General features: G+C 37.0%; 1 protein-coding gene across 4 annotated transcripts in view; it reads right to left on the minus strand.

Moving 5' to 3' along the window:
• Positions 1–1453: 1453 nt before the first annotated feature.
• Positions 1454–18976, minus strand: part of BRDT (bromodomain testis associated) — a 41753-nt gene continuing 24230 nt past the window's right edge. For all 4 annotated transcript variants that reach the window (XM_068199821.1, XM_068199822.1, XM_068199820.1 and 1 more), the window contains exons 4-20: positions 18720–18849; positions 17735–17907; positions 16287–16658; positions 15223–15351; positions 14864–15052; positions 13533–13720; positions 13169–13458; positions 12973–13086; positions 11309–11434; positions 10363–10430; positions 9001–9163; positions 8148–8260; positions 6725–6866; positions 4882–4955; positions 3753–3970; positions 2364–2523; positions 1454–1658 (exon numbers count right to left, since the gene is read on the minus strand). In XM_068199821.1, the coding sequence (XP_068055922.1) occupies positions 1590–1658; positions 2364–2523; positions 3753–3970; positions 4882–4955; positions 6725–6866; positions 8148–8260; positions 9001–9163; positions 10363–10430; positions 11309–11434; positions 12973–13086; positions 13169–13458; positions 13533–13720; positions 14864–15052; positions 15223–15351; positions 16287–16658; positions 17735–17907; positions 18720–18849 (2718 nt within the window). In that variant the 3' untranslated portion in view covers positions 1454–1589. The remainder of the gene's footprint in view (positions 1659–2363; positions 2524–3752; positions 3971–4881; positions 4956–6724; positions 6867–8147; positions 8261–9000; positions 9164–10362; positions 10431–11308; positions 11435–12972; positions 13087–13168; positions 13459–13532; positions 13721–14863; positions 15053–15222; positions 15352–16286; positions 16659–17734; positions 17908–18719; positions 18850–18976) is intronic.

The following is an 18976-nucleotide window of genomic DNA, read 5'->3' on the forward strand; positions in this document are numbered from 1 at the left end:
ATGAAGGCAGGTCACTTTTGATGTGGATATGAAAAACATCCTAACAGCATCACTTACATTACAACCTATCTTTCATCCCAAATCCCTGTCCTAACCAAGTCCTCAAATCTCCCAAACAGCATACACCTGAGCATGCCTCCAGGCCAGCACATCCCTGGACATTTCAAAGGGTGCTGGCCCGATAGGAGTGTTTGTCATACACACACTGTGCTTTTGAATGAAATGATACCATTCCAGCAATGGCAGAATTTGAAGATCCATGACTATATTGAATAAATATATTGGAACTAGCACTGACTCATCAGCCTGCTACCTGAAAGACCAGATAGCATTTTTGGGCATGCTTCAGCTGGCATTTTTGAATTTGGAAGCAATTTATTGTCTTCTATGAAAATTCAGTTATTTGTAGAAAGTTTTGTTCACTTAGGTTACTTAGTTTGGTTGTCTTTGGCGGAACCTCACCACAGCTGGCAGTGTTACCTTCACAATTCATCCAGGAACTTGACAAATCAAAGTTCTCTGTTGGGAGAGAGTTTTGAGTGGGAGGCTCAATGAGATCAGTGGTCTCCAAAGTGGAGTGTGAGAAGAAAATATTGAATACAATTTTTAAATTAAAAAAAAAAAAAAAAAATAAGCAGGGTTAAAAATAAAACCAAATTTTAAAATATTGTAATGTAATGTAAAAAATATACTAGTACAGTGGAATATTGTATATGGTTTATAAATTAATAAATATACATATCTTGGGGTCCATGCTTAAAATATTTAAATGATGGAGTACATGACAAAAAGGGTTTGGAGACTACTAAACGAGATTGTCTGAAGGGGGCCCCTTCCACCCAGCATTCCTGTAATACACGTTTTGTTTTGGTATTAATTCCATAAAACAATGTTTTATTTGTCCTGTATTTATTTCCCATACCTGTATATAATCAACAAGCATGTGTGGCTTTACATTCTGGTTTCTACCAGACAGTTTTTTGACACTAATATCATCTTGCATCAATTAGAAAATCTTTCAAACTGGAGCCAGTTTGCCATAATTTCTTCCTGAGAAGAACTAGATCTATGTGGCAAACATGTCTGCACCCTTAGCTAAGTATTTGTTTAATGTATTTTAGGTTGACATATCTGGGCCTTAAAATACATGCAAGTAGATAAGATTTACTGATTTAATTAAAGAGTTCAAGGAAGTTTTTTTGTGATTACAAGTAATGTTACACCTCCTCCCCCCCTTAGACAGTATCACTTTTAGAGAGATCTTTTTGTCACAGCCCAGATTTTGTACACATGTGATTTTTTAAAATCACAATAAAGTGATTTTTTTTATTTTAACAGATATACACAAAGATAAAACTATAATCAAATGAACAACTCCATTCCACTGTGCAGAAGAATAGATTACATGTTATAAACAAGCAGTGAAAAGAAATAAATCTTGTGACACTTCAGGTATTAAGGAACAAGTTTTTAATAAAAAACATTTTAGAGAAGAACTTTAAAGAGGTCTTAATATTTAAGATTCTAACTAGTACAAAACTGTGCTCTTTTTAGTAGTTTGAAGTTAAATTCTATATAAACTACTACTTTTACTCAAGATATTCTTCGAAAGATGCCATAATATCTCTCTGCAGATTCACATCAATTATCCAAGCTGTCTGCAAGAAAGCAAACAAGTGACTTTTCAGAGCAGTCAGACATTAATGGATACTATGCAGGTCAAATACTTAATGATTTAGGAGAAAACTATGAAGCATCATCTCAAAAAAATGTATGTCTTCTCTGTTATGACAAGTTTGAGTGTGCATGTTGTTGAAGCCCTCAGAAAAGAGCTGAAGGATGAAAGCTTCAGTTGAACTTATCTGAATCCAGCATGACCTGACACCGGTACTCACATTCCATTATAAAGCACTATGAATTCTTAAAAAAGGTAGCAATTAGAAAACATTAATTACTGTCACCAATAAAACCAGTTTTAAAAAGGCTCAGGCCTGTTATTTCACACCAGAACAGTATGACTGGCAATTTTGTTGACATGGAACATATTAAAGAGGATTGACAGCTTGCAACACTCCAAGGTTTGAAATTATTTAAAGGGCAGGGACTCCTCTTCAGAATTTTATTTTACCACACAATTATTCTAAGCTTATGGGAGTACTAGGACCAAGCAGATAGCTTCTCATATGATGGCATTTGAAGACATACTTTGAGTTTCCTATTGCATTTTCTGCACTAACTCTTCAGATAGTATAGTTTGTTGTTTCCAATCACTCAGATCATTTGAAATAAGGACCTGGTGTAATATTTGTTTATTCTCTAGTAAAGTTGAAAAAAAAGTAATGTAGCAAGAGTCAGAAACCTACTGCTTCCTTCCTCCTGCGTTCTTGTTCCATTTTTCTAGCCAAGTTACGGTCTTGATCAAGAATACATTGTGGAGTTTCAGGCAGTTTACTCTTATGTATTTCTTTTTCAAGCTCAGAGTCTGTCACTTCCATGGCATCCAATCCTGTGCTTTCATGGCCCCTTTAAAGACAGAAGAAGAAATCAGTATAGGATAATTTTTTTTTCATAATAACCCAATAGAATTCTGCAAATAATTTAAATCAGTGCCCAGCCAGCTCTTAAAGTGGGCACTTCCACATTGTTTCATAGTGATTTCCCTTCACAAGAGTTATATGCACACAATTGTTGGGCTGTAGTAGGTTCACGTTTCCTGTGTCCCATTTCTAATCTGTATGCATGTGGGATTTATAGATATACTACACAAAATTTACATACACTTGCTTTGAAATTCTTTATTTTCTTTTACTTTCTTGGCCTGTGATGTTTTTTTCTACCTTCTTACTCTTTAATTAGTTATTTGAGGTAGATTTAACTAACTTCTGAACCAGGAGTATACTCTTAAGTTTCTCAAATTCTGTGATTATTAAAATAAAACAATCTAAACAATTGACTTATTCTAATACAACCAGCAATGGGCAAGTACAGGAGAATTTAGGAACCAGCTCAAGTTTATCTTTCACAGGGTGAAACAGGCAAGGGAAAAAAAGCAGACTACTGGAGAGGGAAATATTGCAAACAGTTTCCAAAAGGTGGCAAACAAACTCCAGGATATTGCTGCAATGCAGTAATTAGTAGGCAGTCATTTATCCCACTCAAGATGGCCACAGACCTCAGGGCACTGCCTGAAACAGGAGCTGCAAACAGCTAGGGAAGCAGGGGCTTACTGAAGGTGCTTTTCACAGCAATGCAGAGAATTCTGCTGTATGAAGTGGTGCACTCTGGAACCCCTGTATACCTATGTTAACAACATGCTCTCAAAGACTGGATTATCCTGTATCCCCTTAGGAGAGCACTAAGATGAGGGCATTCCTGGCTACAGGTATAGGAAAACAGGACAAATATGAACTCTGGTCATGAGTGGTCCAGGGGACCAAAACCCCTCCCCTTAGTACCCAAACAAAAACCAAACTCCCCTCCATCAAAAAAAAAAAAAAAAAAAAAAAAAAAATCCAGGAGCAAACTAACAGCAACAACAAATAAAAAAATTCCTGGGAAGTTTCTCTGACCACTGAAAGAACACTGATTTGAAGAGAAAAAGCTGCTCTGTGCATTTTGGATGTGCAGTTTTGCTAAGCATGGTATATCCCCCAGTCTCACCTGACATGTGGCAATTACCTAACCCAAAACCCTTGTTCCTGAATAACTAAGCCCCCCAGTACCATACAGGCAAAAACCAGAATAATACTTACACAGAAGTGGTTACAAATCTTTTGTTTTCTTGTGGAAGATTCTGCAGCTCCCTCTTGGCTTGCACAAGGGACCTTTTTGACTCCTGCATTTGCCCACTCCTCTTTAATACTGCGTCCCTGAACTGATTGAAGATCTCAGCAGATGCTTTTATTGGAGCTGGGAGCTTCATCGTTTTACACAGGCTTACCCAGGAATCTACGGTCTTCAATTCTGCATCCTGAAGTTATTAGAAAAAGGAAAACACAGAAGAGGAAAACAATCCTTACATAATAGTTTTATATTAGGCTGGTGGGTTTTGTATGTTCCCCTGTGGCATTTTTTCATAGCCTAAATCAGAATAAAACCAGCATTCTTAAGAAATCCTGCTTCTAGTAGAAGCATGTGCTTATGAAGGAAACACATATTTTTGGAATTGAATTCAACATGTCAGTTAATAGCTTTCTGAAACCTAAGTGCCTAAAGAAAAAACCTAGAAACATTTTAGGTTAACAGATGATGTAGAAAACCTTTTAGGCCAGAGGTTGACATGATCTAGTATTAGTAATTTTGAATTAATGCTTTCAATTAGCTGATTATAAGAAAATAATTTAGTAGATAAGAAAATGCCTCTGTCCTTCCAATTAAGATAACTTACTGTATGCTAGGAAAGATTTTGCTCAACTGTCATAAATACCTTTAGTCATTGAAAGTGCTTTGTCTTATTTCAGAACAGGTTTTCCAATAGCACCAAGATTATAATCCACATTACTCTTATTTTTTTGCTAGATCAGTAAGGGAAAGCACACTAATAACTTGGATATCAAAACTAGATCAAGGAATACTAGTTCCTTTTTTAAATATTAAAACTAGATGAAACAAGCCATATTTTAATAAGGCAACATGGGCATATTAAATATATATTTGTGTGTGTATCTTATATGCTTTACCTTCTGCAATAAAGAGAGTAATTTGTTTAGCACTAAAAATGAGCTAAATCTGTACAGATTGTAATAATGACAATGGCCTATTGTACACTAAATATTCTAATTCTAAAAGAACAGATTTTTATGGAAGATCCTAGGTCAGGGAGTTATTCAACCTAGTAAATACATTCAGCCTCTTCTCAAGTAGAACTTGAACATCACTTACCTTTCTTGGAAGAATTTCAGACATTGGCTCTAGTATGTTTTTATCATTAGATTTATCACTGGGTGTACAATGACCTGATGGAAGAAAAAAAAAAGATTTTTTGATCATGTTGATTTTATAGACTATTATTTCTCAAATTTAAATGGTAGAACTTTAGTCTTCAAAGGAATTGACTTAAAAGCTTACAGTGCAGTTTATTATTTGGTTCAGAATGACAGAAATTCTTCTAAATGTTTCCTAAGCTTAAGTTAAACTGGACCACTTCTCAACACTTTTTGGGCAGGAAAAACTATAGCTAGCTCAACTACAGATGAAAAATTAACTCCTGGTTAATTCTAGGAGAGGTGCCAGCAGAATGCTTTAAAGGTTTGGCCAGGAAGACTCAACACAGCACTTTGCCACTGACTCACTTCCTCCCCTTCCCACCCAGCCCGCTTTCCTTTTGATTCCAGCTTCAGGACTACCTGATTGATCATGCAAACTCATTTCACCTAAAGCTCTCAACCCTATTTACTTTTATTAATAGGAGATAGGTCAGCCATCAAGGGCTAGTCCTCATATTTCCAGTAACATACAGATATGCAAATACTTCATGCTGTTACTTCTGTATTATTTGAGGGGGAAAAAAACCCCAAACACTATTTTCAAACCAGAGATAACACATTTTATGTCGTTCAGCAACAATCCTCTACTGTAGGTTTGAGATGTTTCATTATTTAAGTAAATGCTTAATAAAAAACTTCAGGTAATATGTTGACACTTTTTTTAATTATGCAGAGGATAAGTTTTTGAATGCTTGAATCGAGAGTTCTGGATTCAAAGTATCAAACCCTCAGCCAGTGTGTCATTAAAGGTGTTTTCAGAAAGACCTCACAGCCACAAAACTTTGTAAGTAAAAATCCTTAGCTGAGGCCATGGACCAATTCCAGCTGCTACAAGTTAAGCAAAAGGGGGCAGTAGATGCATGGCTTGGTGTGTTAAGACCCTAAAATTAATAGAAATTAATGGAGAATTAAATCCCCATTTTTAGAATTGCTTTAATACATTGCAACTACTTAGCATTATTCTTTGCCAAAAATAAGAGTTCATCAGTGAACAGGCTCTGCCTTTTAATTTCATCAAGTTTTCAGAAGCTTCTTCCCCCCCATAAAGGTTTTCTAGAGTGCAAAGTGTAAAGGAGAACCCAAAAGAGTCATGTCTGATAATACTGGACACACAGAGCATGGATGTTCAGTCAATTCTTTAGTTTGAAATATGTATGAAGTATAGAATGCAGCTTTCAGAGGGCCAGTGTTCTTGTAGTAATTGCAAGTTTATTCCATAGTGAAAGTCTCCTTGACATGACATTGATTTGCTGTCAGATCCTTGTCACCAAGAGCCAAAGTTAATAACTCAAACCACACACAAAGTGCTCTAGGAAAAGAAGTCCATGAAGCTTCAGCAGAAGAAATTTCAAAAGCCAGTGAAGTTCAACAGATTGAAGCATCAGTTCTCAGACTTCATGGAAGACTGGGTTACTTACCACTAGTACTAGTACTACACTGGCAATTACTTATCACTAGCACTACATTCATTAAATTCTTAAATGAAAATGTAATTTTCTTCATATATTTTAACAGAGAAAATGACCCAAACATCCATTTCATTTAACTTTTTTTTTTTTGTTTTTAAGCAGCAGATAAAAAAGGAAGAGCAAGGGAAAACTGCATACCCAACCATTATCCTGCAAACTTATTAATATACAAGGTGTTCAGCATATGTCTTTAAACAAGTTTCATGTCCATTTTTAACTTCACTTTGCACCCCTGATAATGGCTACAGTTTTTATTATGACATTACATACTTTGTTCTTGACTTATGGATATTAAATCAGCAGTTCTTATGCTGGTCTTGTTTTGATGTTTATTTGATTTGTCTAGATGTCTTGTTTCCTCAGCTTGTTTACTCCAGTCAGCACTGTCAACTTGGAAAATGGTGTTGGACACCTAGAAGAGAAGCTAGACTTCAAAATATGTTCTTTATATTACTTGTGGTTAGTATAGGAGGATTCTTATAATACAGCATCAGGATTAAAGGCTTAGAAGCTTAGAACAGTAAATTCTTGCAGCTCTAGCTTCTGTAAACACCAGGGAAGAAAGAGATTTCATTCATATTATAGTAACCAAAGCAAGTTCATAAATCAAGACTTCAGATTTAGAATATGCACAGCTCAGCAATCCCAAGTGATGGAGTGGGTAGAGAATGAGAGACTGATACAAGATCTTTAACCCTTAACATTGTACAGCAGAATAAAATTGTCATAAAGGCAGTTGCTGCACTCTAGCTTGTGGATCAGGGTAAAGGGCTGTGATCTTCAGTGCAGTGGTATTTTTTCCTCTGTGCAAGATTACTCTGTGTAGTAATCCCTTGAATTAAGGACAGTGCTGCACAAACCTGAGTCAATTACCTGCTACCTTGGACAGTGGACACCAATAGGGAAAGGTGAGCTGCTTTGCATCCTTACTTGCAGGACACATTCTGGTGCTCATAGATTCAAGAGGCAGTTTCTATCCATTGCCAAAAACAAAGCTTTTACAGCCTGATAAAAGCAACTAAATTTTCAACCATGTTCAGAAGGATTATTAATCATCATAGGATGGAAGTGATCCTGCTGCAGTAACAGCAATCAATAACTTCCTTTCCTCCACAGAGGCCCTTCTAACCAGGATACTCTCCAAGAACATATTAAGACAGAACTCAACAGTCATTAAATATTTTACAACCTCATCTAGACCCTGAAAGCCCCAGCTTCCACAGCTTTAGGAAAAGGTATGAAAAGCAGCACACTATCCCATTATAGCCTCCAGACCCTCAGTAATGCTGAGTGGAATTGATATTTCTACAAAACCAAAACACATTTTAATCTGCCTCTTTTGTAAAGCTTTTGGTTTACAGGGTGGACTTTTAACCTGTAAGTGTGTAAGGGTTACTTAAGCTCAAGCTATACCCCTGAAAAGAAATAAAATAAGCTTTATAGTGTACTATAAACGTGATCAGCCAAACTTTCCTTTTGTGTTACAGCCAAGAGGCAATGAAGTAATACCCTGCTAAAGGATAAGAAACACTTTATTATTGGGGTTTTAGAAAACTTTTGTTGTAAACCTTAAATGGCCTTCATCACATCAAATTCAAGCCTGAAGTATTACATTACATCTTATTTAAAGGGTAAGAACATGATTTACAGATGCTGTTTGAAATTAATTCATTGGAGAGAAGCACGTATTCACCTCTGGAAGAACATTTCTGGAATGGGTAACAGAAGACTGACTTGTCTTTGGAGTGCTCTGAGGAGTTTGCTGGTCTGAATCATCATGCACAGCAGGTACAGCTGAGATTTTACCTGAGAAAGAAGTAGGGTATGATTTATTCCCTGTCATATAAAATACAGTCCTACATATCAAAATTAAGTCACTGTTTAAATCTGTGGAGTAACTCAGTATTGCGATATGTATTCTAACCATGTGATTTAAGAGTTGTTTTTAATTAGTTTTTAATTGATTTCTCAGTTAATCAGCTACCAGTTCATGCTGTCTTCTACCAAAATCTCAGAAGTGCCCAATGTTATTAGACTTTCTTAAATGAGGGAGGGAAAGGAATAGCTCCTTGGATCAAGTTCCTAAGCAACTTCATGTATCTGATGTATCTAGACAGCAACAATTAGTTCAGAGGACCTGTGGCACCGAGCCTTACATTCCGCAAGTAGGCATTTCAGACGTGAACTTGGGTACTGGGCACGGGTTTAGGCATCTAATCCTTCCTTAAGGTGTTCAACACTTCCTGTAACTCCAAGTTCATTGAGGTATCCTTTTCCATCTTATTGGAAGGAAGCATGAACCCCTCCTGTTTTTAATACTACTTTGCCCCACCACAAGCTTCCCAGTAATCTGAAATCCCTAGCCAATCCTCAGTGCTCCCATGCTTTAATTTACATCATGCTCTTTGGTAATCCATACTCTGCGAGAACTTTTACAGTTATCCACTTGCTAACCTCCAAAATTCCAAGATAAGCTTGTTTGGCAATACAGGCATCCTGACAATCCTTCTTTCCTCAGCAGTCAAATACAGGCATAAAGGTATTACCTGAGAGAGTCTGAGCATTTTGTTCTGATGGATTAAGTGACCTACACTGAAGCATTTGCAGTACATTGGAAGGTTGCTGCTGCAGTTCAGATGATCCTTGATTTTGCAAGCTGCTAGTAAGAGAGGAGGGCTGTGCTTGCAGAACAGCATTGCAGGATGCCCTCTGTAAACAAAGTAGTATTCTCTATAAAGAGACTGCAGTTAATACAGCCAAATTTTTTAATAGCTATTTGATCCTCTTTTCCCACCACTACCCATTTCCTCTGTTTATCAGATTCAGTACCCCCTTATATTGTGATACTGATCCATTATTTTCTAAGCATTTAGATGACAAAAAGCCATGAGGTAAAGTGCACTCACTGCCTCGGTCTGACAGGTACAGAAAACCCCCAAGAACAAAATGTAATGTGAGGATTTCAAGTATGATGTTTGTTGCTACTTAGGTCATTAAGGGGCTGTTACAACTGACCAAACTGAAGCTCATTTCCTGGATCCTGTTTTCTCAAGTTTTTTGCTATCATTCTGTCACTGCAGAGGCTGAAGCTCTTAAGCAAAAAAAGGGTATTGCATAATTCCTTCCTTGAATCTTTGCTTATAAAGATGCAGAAGGAGCAGCTGAATAATAAATTTGCAGCCTAGTTTCCTGTACTTGAAGAGAAAGTCAGTCTATTGCAAGAAGAATGAAGGTTTGGCTGTGATTTTGCTTTGAAATTCAAGGTCTCTGTCTCTGGTAGCTTCAAGGGAAATTCTTAAAGGCTGCTAACCTTGACAAGAAATAACACCCACTGTATCATACAGGAATAGAGCAATTCAATCTAAGAGCCATTAAGAATTATTTCTAGATAAAACTGCTGTTGGCTCTAATAATACCATAACAATAAGCAACATTGAAGTATCCTGAAAATACGTGGCATATTGTACAATTTTTTTATTTATTTCAGGCATAGAAGTGAAGTTATTAATAGATTAAAAAACATTACACTTTTTGTTAGGTCTGTTCTATACTCTGACCGATTTGGAGACTATTTGCCCCTTTCTGGGGGTGGGTGGGATATGTGGAGCATTCTGTCCTTCTTCATCAAACACAATCACTGCAGTGATAATAAAAGATATAAGCCTCCCGTTATATCTGTTCTTATACAGATGCATAAGGTATTTTTAACAAACAGCTCAGGGGACATCTTCATATCAATCAGTCCTACAGAACAAATAGCATTCAAGCCATATTCATTGTTTCCTGATGAAGTTGCATAATTTCTATTCCCATTGTATGTTAAAAAATAGCTTTAACAAAGTTATTTGTATAATAACTTTGTTATCTGTTTAGGGCAAAATTATTATATCCATTCCAGCCAGATTTACCTTAGACTTTTCCACAGAATCTGGACAGTTCTGCCTGGCTCCAGTCTGTTTTGAACAGGTTTCTCTAACTGTAAATACAGTGAGATGGGCAGAAAAGGGGGGATGGAAAAAGAACAAATCAGTCATTCATATATGTTTCATAATTCACACATAGAAGATGTGAGTTGCAGTTGTACCTAGAGCCAACCTTACAGTGAAAGGAACATTCTTATCTTGAATACTTTGATTTCAGCTTAATGTGTTTAGAGAAGTTCTCCTAGATATAAAAAGAGACCACAAAGATTCCTGCAGGATCAAGGTCTTCATTGCCATTGATTCACTGTGTTTGCTCCCCCCCACACTACTGAGGGTTGAGCATTCATCTCACCTTATACCTCATATAGAGATATACACTGTAGACCTCCAGTTTGGTAGATCTGTTCTGTCCTAGAAAACTAGAGTTCTGTGTACAGAGAAACATCATTTAGTGTTCTGATGTTGTAATATCCTTTAAACAAACTTGAAACATTTTAAGCACCAGGGTGGATTTTACCTCTACAGTTAATGCTGTAGGCACTTTTGTGGCTCAGGTCACCCTTCTTGCTGCAGACTAGAAGATGAAAATAAAGTGAACCACACTTTCAAAAAGGGATCAAAGCTACAAGAGTAAGCTATAGCCCTATAGTCTAGTGTCCAGGTTAGATACAGAGACCTTTTGCTAGCTTATTTTGGTCCCTATAGATTTTCACTGGTAAAGTGAATGGATGTAGAGGGGGGTTTGGTTGTTTTGTGTTACCTGGGATCACAGTATTAAGGCGTTCATTTCATTTCATTGCCTTGGAATGGAGCCTTCAAAATGGAACGAACCAAACCAAAGATAACTAAAATCCTTGGCAAGCATGTGGAACGGTAGGTGCTAAGAGAGAAGCTATTTTGCCTACACAAACACAAAAATAAGCTTTCTAACCTGATTCAGAGTCACTGCTATCTGAGGAGCTAGAATCACTGCTAGTGCTGCTGCCAGAATCTGAGGAGCTGCTGCTGCTGTCACTCAGTCTGCTTGGCCCAGTACTTGACTCAGCATTGTTTTCAACTGCAGGAGAAAAAGAATTCACAACAACATGCAATGGAGCATTCTTCTATACAAGACTATGATCAACCTTGTTAGGTCTATTCTCCCACATAATAGTTCATTTTATTTCACTTCCTTGTCTATTGTTCATTTAGCAGTGGACTTGAAAACAAAGACTTCCCTCTGGAGAGGAGAGAAGTGGGATTTGCCAGCAGCAAGCTAGTTGAATTAATGATATATCCAAGAAGAAGCTGTAATCACACAATTTACAATTCTGAAGTCGATTCAAATTGTAGACTTAAGACACAATTCAAGCAATTTTCCCCCATAAGCTTTCCTGTGGTCAAGAGCCTGTTTGTGTGCAGATTGCTACTGCCAGACTTGCCTGCAGAGTTATCTACAGCCAGCTCTTCCTTCCCTAGCCATATGCACTCCCAAATTGCCATCTTTTGCCACCTCCCCACCATCTGACTATTTTACATCTGCAGGGTTGATTAACTCAGCTTATAATAATTTTGGAGTCAAACCTTTTTTCAAAGTTATTTTCTCTGCGGAAGCTTCAAAAATGAGAAGTTACATGGAAACCTGTTTCCCTGGACACAAGTCCAGATTTAGCTCTTTTAAACAAGCCAGAAAGCAGTTGTAAAGATTTCCTAGCCAGCTTCTTCCATCTCCTCACAACATATAGTTGACAATTGATTTCAGCTGCTTCTTTTAAGATTTTCTTTGTAGGATATTTTCAAGCCGTTATATATACCAGACAGGAAGACTTGACTGAGCTAATGCTGGATACAAATGTCTCTGTGTCTTCTAGGGCTGCTTCTATCATTTCAGCTGATTTTACATAGGAACTAAATAGATATCCAGTGGAGGGCAATAACAGCACTCACTATTTTAATGAGGAACAGCTTGACTTATAATAGCAGCATCAGCTGCATTGATCCATTCTCAGCCCCTGATAAGATGTACACTTATTGCAGTAAGTGTACAGCTCAAGTACACACTGAATTTCTGGCTTTGATCTTGAAATGCCTTATTGCCTGAAAAACTGAATTTTTCTCCTAGGACACTTTAAGTCTAAGATTAACACAGCACACCTGTCACAGATATACAAGTTTTGTTAGCATGACAGCATTAGTGACACTGCCATGTAACAAGTATTACTAGAATTGGTTGTTCTTGCATCTCTAAACCACAGAAAATGAATTGCAAACAAACAGACTGTGTGACCCTCTACATCCCAACAGGTTTTCATATATTAGCATAAGGGAATTGTTCAGTGTTCCTTATTTTCTGAAAGTGTTACCATCTTTACCTGTAATAAAGTATTAGGTGCAGGAATAAGGAAGCTGCTTTAGACAGGACAAGTAACTGACCAAATTTGCTGCTGTGACTCCAGCTCACTCAGCATAGAAAGAATCTTGAAGCAATGGGAAGCTTAAGACCCCACCTATTCTGAGGAGAAAGTCTCCAGATACCTAACAGGACTAAAGCCCGAGGGAAGATTTCCACTTTAAGCTATTTCCATTGCAAATGAGTAAAAGTAATAGCCACGTTACTCTTGAAGCTCTCCTTCTTTGGGTTTAGTTGACCATTGACATCCAGTAGTCTCTTCTCTAACTCTTGTTTCCTCTCAAAATTAAGTTCTTCTTTTGACTTTGTTGGGTTTTTAGCTGCATGTGAAATAGAAGTTAACATGAAAGCAAACCAGAAAGCAAATCTAGGGTTTCTTAAAACATCATTTATGTTACATACCCTGCTTTCTTTGTTTCTTCCTCAAACAGGTTGCTACATATCTCTCCAGTTCTCTGAGTGTTGAAGCATTTAAAGTTTCGAAGTCTATTTCTATCTCATCAGGGTTAGAGTGCCTCAGTGCAGGTTCTCTTGACTGTATTATATGGACTACTTTCCCAAGCTTATCTCCAGGGAGTTTATTTATGTCCAAACTCAACTGTCGTTTTTCATCATAATTCATAGGTTTGGCACCATCTTCATATTCTGACTTATGTGCCAACAAGATCTGCTGCATGGTTCTCTTTGATTGACTGCAGGAAAAAAGTATACTGCAGTAACAGCAGTTTAAAAGAATCTGACACCCACACTAGTTCCCCAGACTTACACATTTAAAGACAGCTTTCTCTTAGATTTCTTCATGTATTTCAGATTTTTCTTCTTTTGAATCAAGCTTTTTATTTCAGCTTTTTCCTTGTTCTTTTTTTTCTCACTTTTAACCTTCCCTTTTTTCTTTTCTGGTCTAGATAAGCATGCTTTGGTCAAAACCCACAACTGCCGGTGAAGAGCTTTAAGCTATCAAAAACAAAAAGAAAACCAAAAAAACCACAATGTTGATAACCTTGGGCAATGTAGGAGGGACAATAAACTGGTCCTAAATATCACAGGAAATTAATGGCAATTGAGTGGATATTAATAGGATGTCTGCTTTCCAAATGAGATTTTTTTTCCAAACATTTTACTATATTGTATCTTAGCCAGATTATGCATCCAGAAGACGCAAGACTGTTTATTTTATGCAGACATTTCTAACAGCATGTGCCTTTTAAAATTCTGTCAAGAAAACACAAACATACACCCCCCCCCCCCCAAAAAAAAAGAAAATCACTGCAGCGGTTTCCAGCAGCCTCTCTAATTTCCGGAATTTGGGGTGCACATAAATGCCTTATTAGCTTATATTTCTACTGCATTGATGAATTAGGCAAGTGAGACTGGGCTCATGCATCTTATTTTGAAATATAAAGTGGCCAGTTGAGACATACTAAATTTCAGAGAAGAGCTTATCACAACTTTGTTTAAACCTTGGGGATTAGAAGATGGTCAGATGATGAGATTAGAAATCACTGAAATACCTCACTACCTGTAAAGGCTGGCTTGTACACTTGTGTTCGTCCTTCTGCCCACATTCATAAATTGATGATGCCAATCTGATAAGGACTGAAAACTGTCCCTCATTTGACTAACAGAACAAATGCTAATTTTCCCCAGAGTTTATAGATACAGCAGCAAGAGGTTAAAAAGTTACATTCAAGCAGAAGCAACACTCATCCCACTCCTCATATGAGAGGCTGAGGGTAAGAACAATACTTTCTGGCCATGTGAAAGAAATGACCCTGTTGGAAGAATATGCCACTAAGCTACATGTGGAGTGCCTGGAGGCTCTCATACCACAGGAACACACTTTTATTTTTTAAGATGTTTGAGAGTCCTCTGAAGAAGTGGTAGGCAAGAGTAGTAGAACTATTGCTCACTTTGTATTTGTTGAGGCATGCTTAACATTTAGCAGTGCTTCCAAAGGGGAATAAAGTTCGGTATTAAAAATACAAGTTACTAGAACATTTTAAAAACTGATTTTTGTTGCTAAACCTTGGAATAGACCATTGAAAGTGGCCGTACCAGTGAGATCTTAAGTCACACACATTAAGTACTAATGCTTACTTGCTCCTGAAGCTTTTTGAGGTTCACTTTTCTCTCCTCTTCAGAGTCTTCAGATGATTTTTCTTCTGAAGAGTTATCATTACTGCTTTCACTGGAATAAGCTTCTGTCATTTCTCTCACAGGCTGTGGCAGATGATCACTCCCAACAGGTTCGTCAGGAATTTTAGCAAAGTGCATTTCAAAAACATCCTGAAGAGTTAGGTTTGGGAACAGCATGTTTTTCAGATTTCTGAAAGTGTTATGCAGCTACTACTTGTAGAACTACACAGCAACACAGTAGTTCAGTAATATTAGTAGATTCTACATCAGGGCATGAGATGAACTATTCTTTTTCAAGTCTGACATAAAAGATAACTCACCTGGAGTTTTCTTGCCATAGCAATTATTTCATGGTCAGAAGAATTATGTTTGTAGCAGCTCATGAACATTAATCTAACATCTGTAGCAAATTCTTGTATATCATTATATTCAAAGTTATCCATTTTCTTCTAGAGGAAAAAAAAATTAAGGCACACTTAGTAGACAGCATCACCATGAACTAGCAGAAAGAAAGGAGGAACAAGAATTTTAACATATGTATTCAGGTTCAGCAACATTGTCTCTTTAACAAAGTAAGATTTTTTTTTTCCTCTTTTAAACAGATTGTAATTGCTGAAAGGACTTTGTAGTACTAGTTTCAGCACTTGGTCAAGACAACAATGTTTGGGTGGTTTTACTTGGTTCTGAACTCAGCATCTGTTTTTGATTCTATGCATGGTATTTACACAAAGCTTATTCCATAATAACTGGAGTCAAACTAATGGACTAGAAATTGGGAAATACATTTGTATTGTGCAAGTCAGCTTTCAAGATAATTCAGTAAGCTGTTAAAATTGAACAGTCCCCAAAAAGTGGAGCTTAGTTGGGCTAAATAGTTTACCCCATACAAATACGCTCAGCATCCACAGAGAGCTGTCCACATATCTCCATCTAGAATGGTTTTCCACTGAAAAGGTGAAATGTGTCATGTAAACATCCAGTGTAGAAGTCCTAGGGCACTTCACCAAGAACACTGAGATTGAGGGAAAAGCAGGAGTTGACAAAACTGCATTTTGTTTTATAGGGCATTAACGACAGCACTGTGTGTACAGACACAGATATTTAACATGTGGCATGCTTGACAGGGCTTCATGGAGATCCCAATTCCCTCACTACTTATATTAGCTTTTTCAGCAGTTTGGTAGATTAGCCACTATGTGTCACAAGGAGACTCAGAAGACTTTCTTCAGTGACCCTGGCTGAATTTAAGAAACAGAAACTTATCTGGTTTCTAGGCCTGTTATGTCTTTCATAGAAGAAGAAGCTCTCATGACACTTTTTCAGCTAACACATTTAAAACCTTGTAATTACACAAATAGCCTAATTTCCCCAGAAACATACTTACTTTAATGGTTCCTAAGTCTGTAGGATATTTGGCAATGGCTTGGTTTACTCCAGTGGAGAGAGATGCCACATCTACAGGTTTTATAAAAGGCCACGCATATGCTGCATGTTTCTTTGAAAACATTTCTTTAAGTATTGCATTACAATGTTTTAGTTGTTCTGACAACTGAATATTTTTAATAATTCCAGGTGGCTGTTGAGAATCTGAACAGGATCTCTTGAGAAGCTTGTTTGTTACCATACATTCATTTTCACTTCTACATGCTTTAACAGCTTTTCTTTCATTAACCATTGCAGAAGATTCACCACTTGCTGTGACTATTGAAGTAGTAGGAGTTGTAGTGTCAGCCTTCCTTTTCACACCTCTTTTTGCCTAAGAAAAAATATACAAGTGTCCAGAACAGTAAGAAAATGGTCAGTTTTAGATTATTCTTGTGTATGTAGCCTAAAAAAAGTGTCAGAACTCTTACAGCTATTGAAGTCAGAGCAGAATGCGGCAATTCCAAAAGCTTAGACTAAAAACCTACAAGGCATTACAAGACTTAGCACACCAAGCTCCATCTCAGATGTAAAGGAAAGAAGCAGATGTACTGCAGGCCAGGCTGTGGTCAGATTTTAGCCATTTGTGAAGATTCCAGGAAGCTGGCAGTTTATGAAATTACTTGCAAGTTGACAGCCACAGGAAGGGGGAAAACTACAGCAATTCATTTTAGGCCTGGTTGAGGGCCTTATGTACATGGTTTATCTCTGTTTTTCTTTAACTTGCATATTATTTTGTTTGGAAGCCATATAATGCATGCTTTGTCATCAGTATTCAGACTATGTGGGTGAAGTGTAAATATACACTATAGGAGAGATTGGCAAAAGTGCCTATTCCTCATTGGAAGAGCAAACCAAAACTAAGTCAATTACAGGAGTTTTTCAGAAGTTCACATGCAACTCAGATTGAAGTAACAAGAATTTGCTTTGTGAGCTACAAACAGCTCCCAGGCTAGTTACACAGTGTTTAAGCAAACATGCTATTTTTTGAAGAAACAAGTATTTGATTTACATAAAAACCATGAGAAATTAAAGATAACTCAGAGCTTTATTTTAGTAGTATAAAAACAATTTTCCTCAAGGTGAAGCCTGTAGAAGTGTATATAATAATACACTTCAAGAATGATCATAAACTTATTTTTTTTTCTTTGAGAACAACATTTTAAAATCACATTTATAAGAAAAGATGTGCCAAGGAATCATACCAATTTCTGTTTATCTTCTAGAATTAGTACTGGCCCAGGTATTTAGCGGACATAGAAAATTTAATAGAGATCCCTAACTATCTTCTATTATAATAAAAGTTTCAAAAACATACAGCAATAAGCATGGCTCCTACAGTTTTGCCATAAGTGCCTGGAGGAGCAATTTCACTATATTTCTTTCTGAAAGTTATTTGAGGAAACTTACTTTTGTTATAGAGACTGCAGCTGGCATTAAAGCAGTCAGCTGAGTTGCAGACAAAGGAGCCAGTGTAGCCTGCTGTCGCTCTTGAGTCATCACTGGAGGCTGCTCACTGCTTTCAGCTTGCTTCTCATTTGTGCTTTGTTCATTTGAAATCCCACAGTTGGGCTGCCATGTTTCTGGTTATTTTAATACAGGAAATTTTAGAAGTTAAGTCTTAAATGTTGCAGTTAATTTCTTTCATGGTCAAATTGACCAGCTGCCAACATAACCACTCATATATACAGGAATGCCATAAATAAATGCAAACAAGAGCATTTGTTACTTACAACAACACTGGTATCCTCTACTCACACCATTAGTGCTTCAGCTAGAATATCATGCCAAGTTACACCTTATTTGGCTTCAAGAAAGCGTGGATTAACTTCAGACCAAAGATTAAAGAGGCATCATACTACACCCTGTATATTGCAAAAATGTTCTTGCCAAGGAAAGTATCAAGTTGTTTTCTACAAACACATAAAGACCAAGCAGCAAAGAGTGCAGACTGCATCATGTTTCCTAAGCACAGTCAATACCTGCATATATTGCTTAGCAATATTACAGATCTCCATTACTGAAATGTGAAAACAGTTTAGACTAATGTTTTTCTGGCTTTAGTTTGGCTGATCAGATTATTTATGCCTTTTTCAGCTGTTACTCTCTTTACTTCCCACAGATGTTCACACCTATTCATTTATATAACACAATGCTGAGCAGCATGACAGTCTCTGAATTGGAAGTCAGTTCCTTTTCTTAAAAAAGGAACTTCTTTAATTTTTAAAGAAAATTTTCTAAAGCCTTAGAGCATTATTGTTATTTATCTGTTTGTTCTGGAAAGTGTAGAGAACATCCAAACTGTTCCAGTGTTGAGTTATGATAAAGAAGATTTCCTGTTTCCAGTTTTGCTTGCTTAATATATTATAAATTCAGCATATAATACAGGCCTTACCTTCTGTCTTCTTTCCTTTTTTCTTTCCTTTATTGACACTCACTGGTCTTTCTTCTGGTGGCATAAGGGCTATTTTCTGCATAAACACTTTTTCTAGTTCTTCGGCCATAAACACGATGTCATCACCTGGCTGCAAAATATGGTCAATACCATTCAGTAAAGGAGAGGCTGCAGTAATGGGAGCTATCACATAAAACAACCAGGCTAGAGAGTCCTGCCCAAACAGATTAAAAAAAGCCACCAGTGCCAGAGAGGTC

The sequence above is a fragment of the Anomalospiza imberbis genome, chromosome 9, assembly GCF_031753505.1.
Source record: "Anomalospiza imberbis isolate Cuckoo-Finch-1a 21T00152 chromosome 9, ASM3175350v1, whole genome shotgun sequence".
In the NCBI taxonomy this organism is placed as follows: domain Eukaryota; kingdom Metazoa; phylum Chordata; class Aves; order Passeriformes; family Viduidae; genus Anomalospiza; species Anomalospiza imberbis.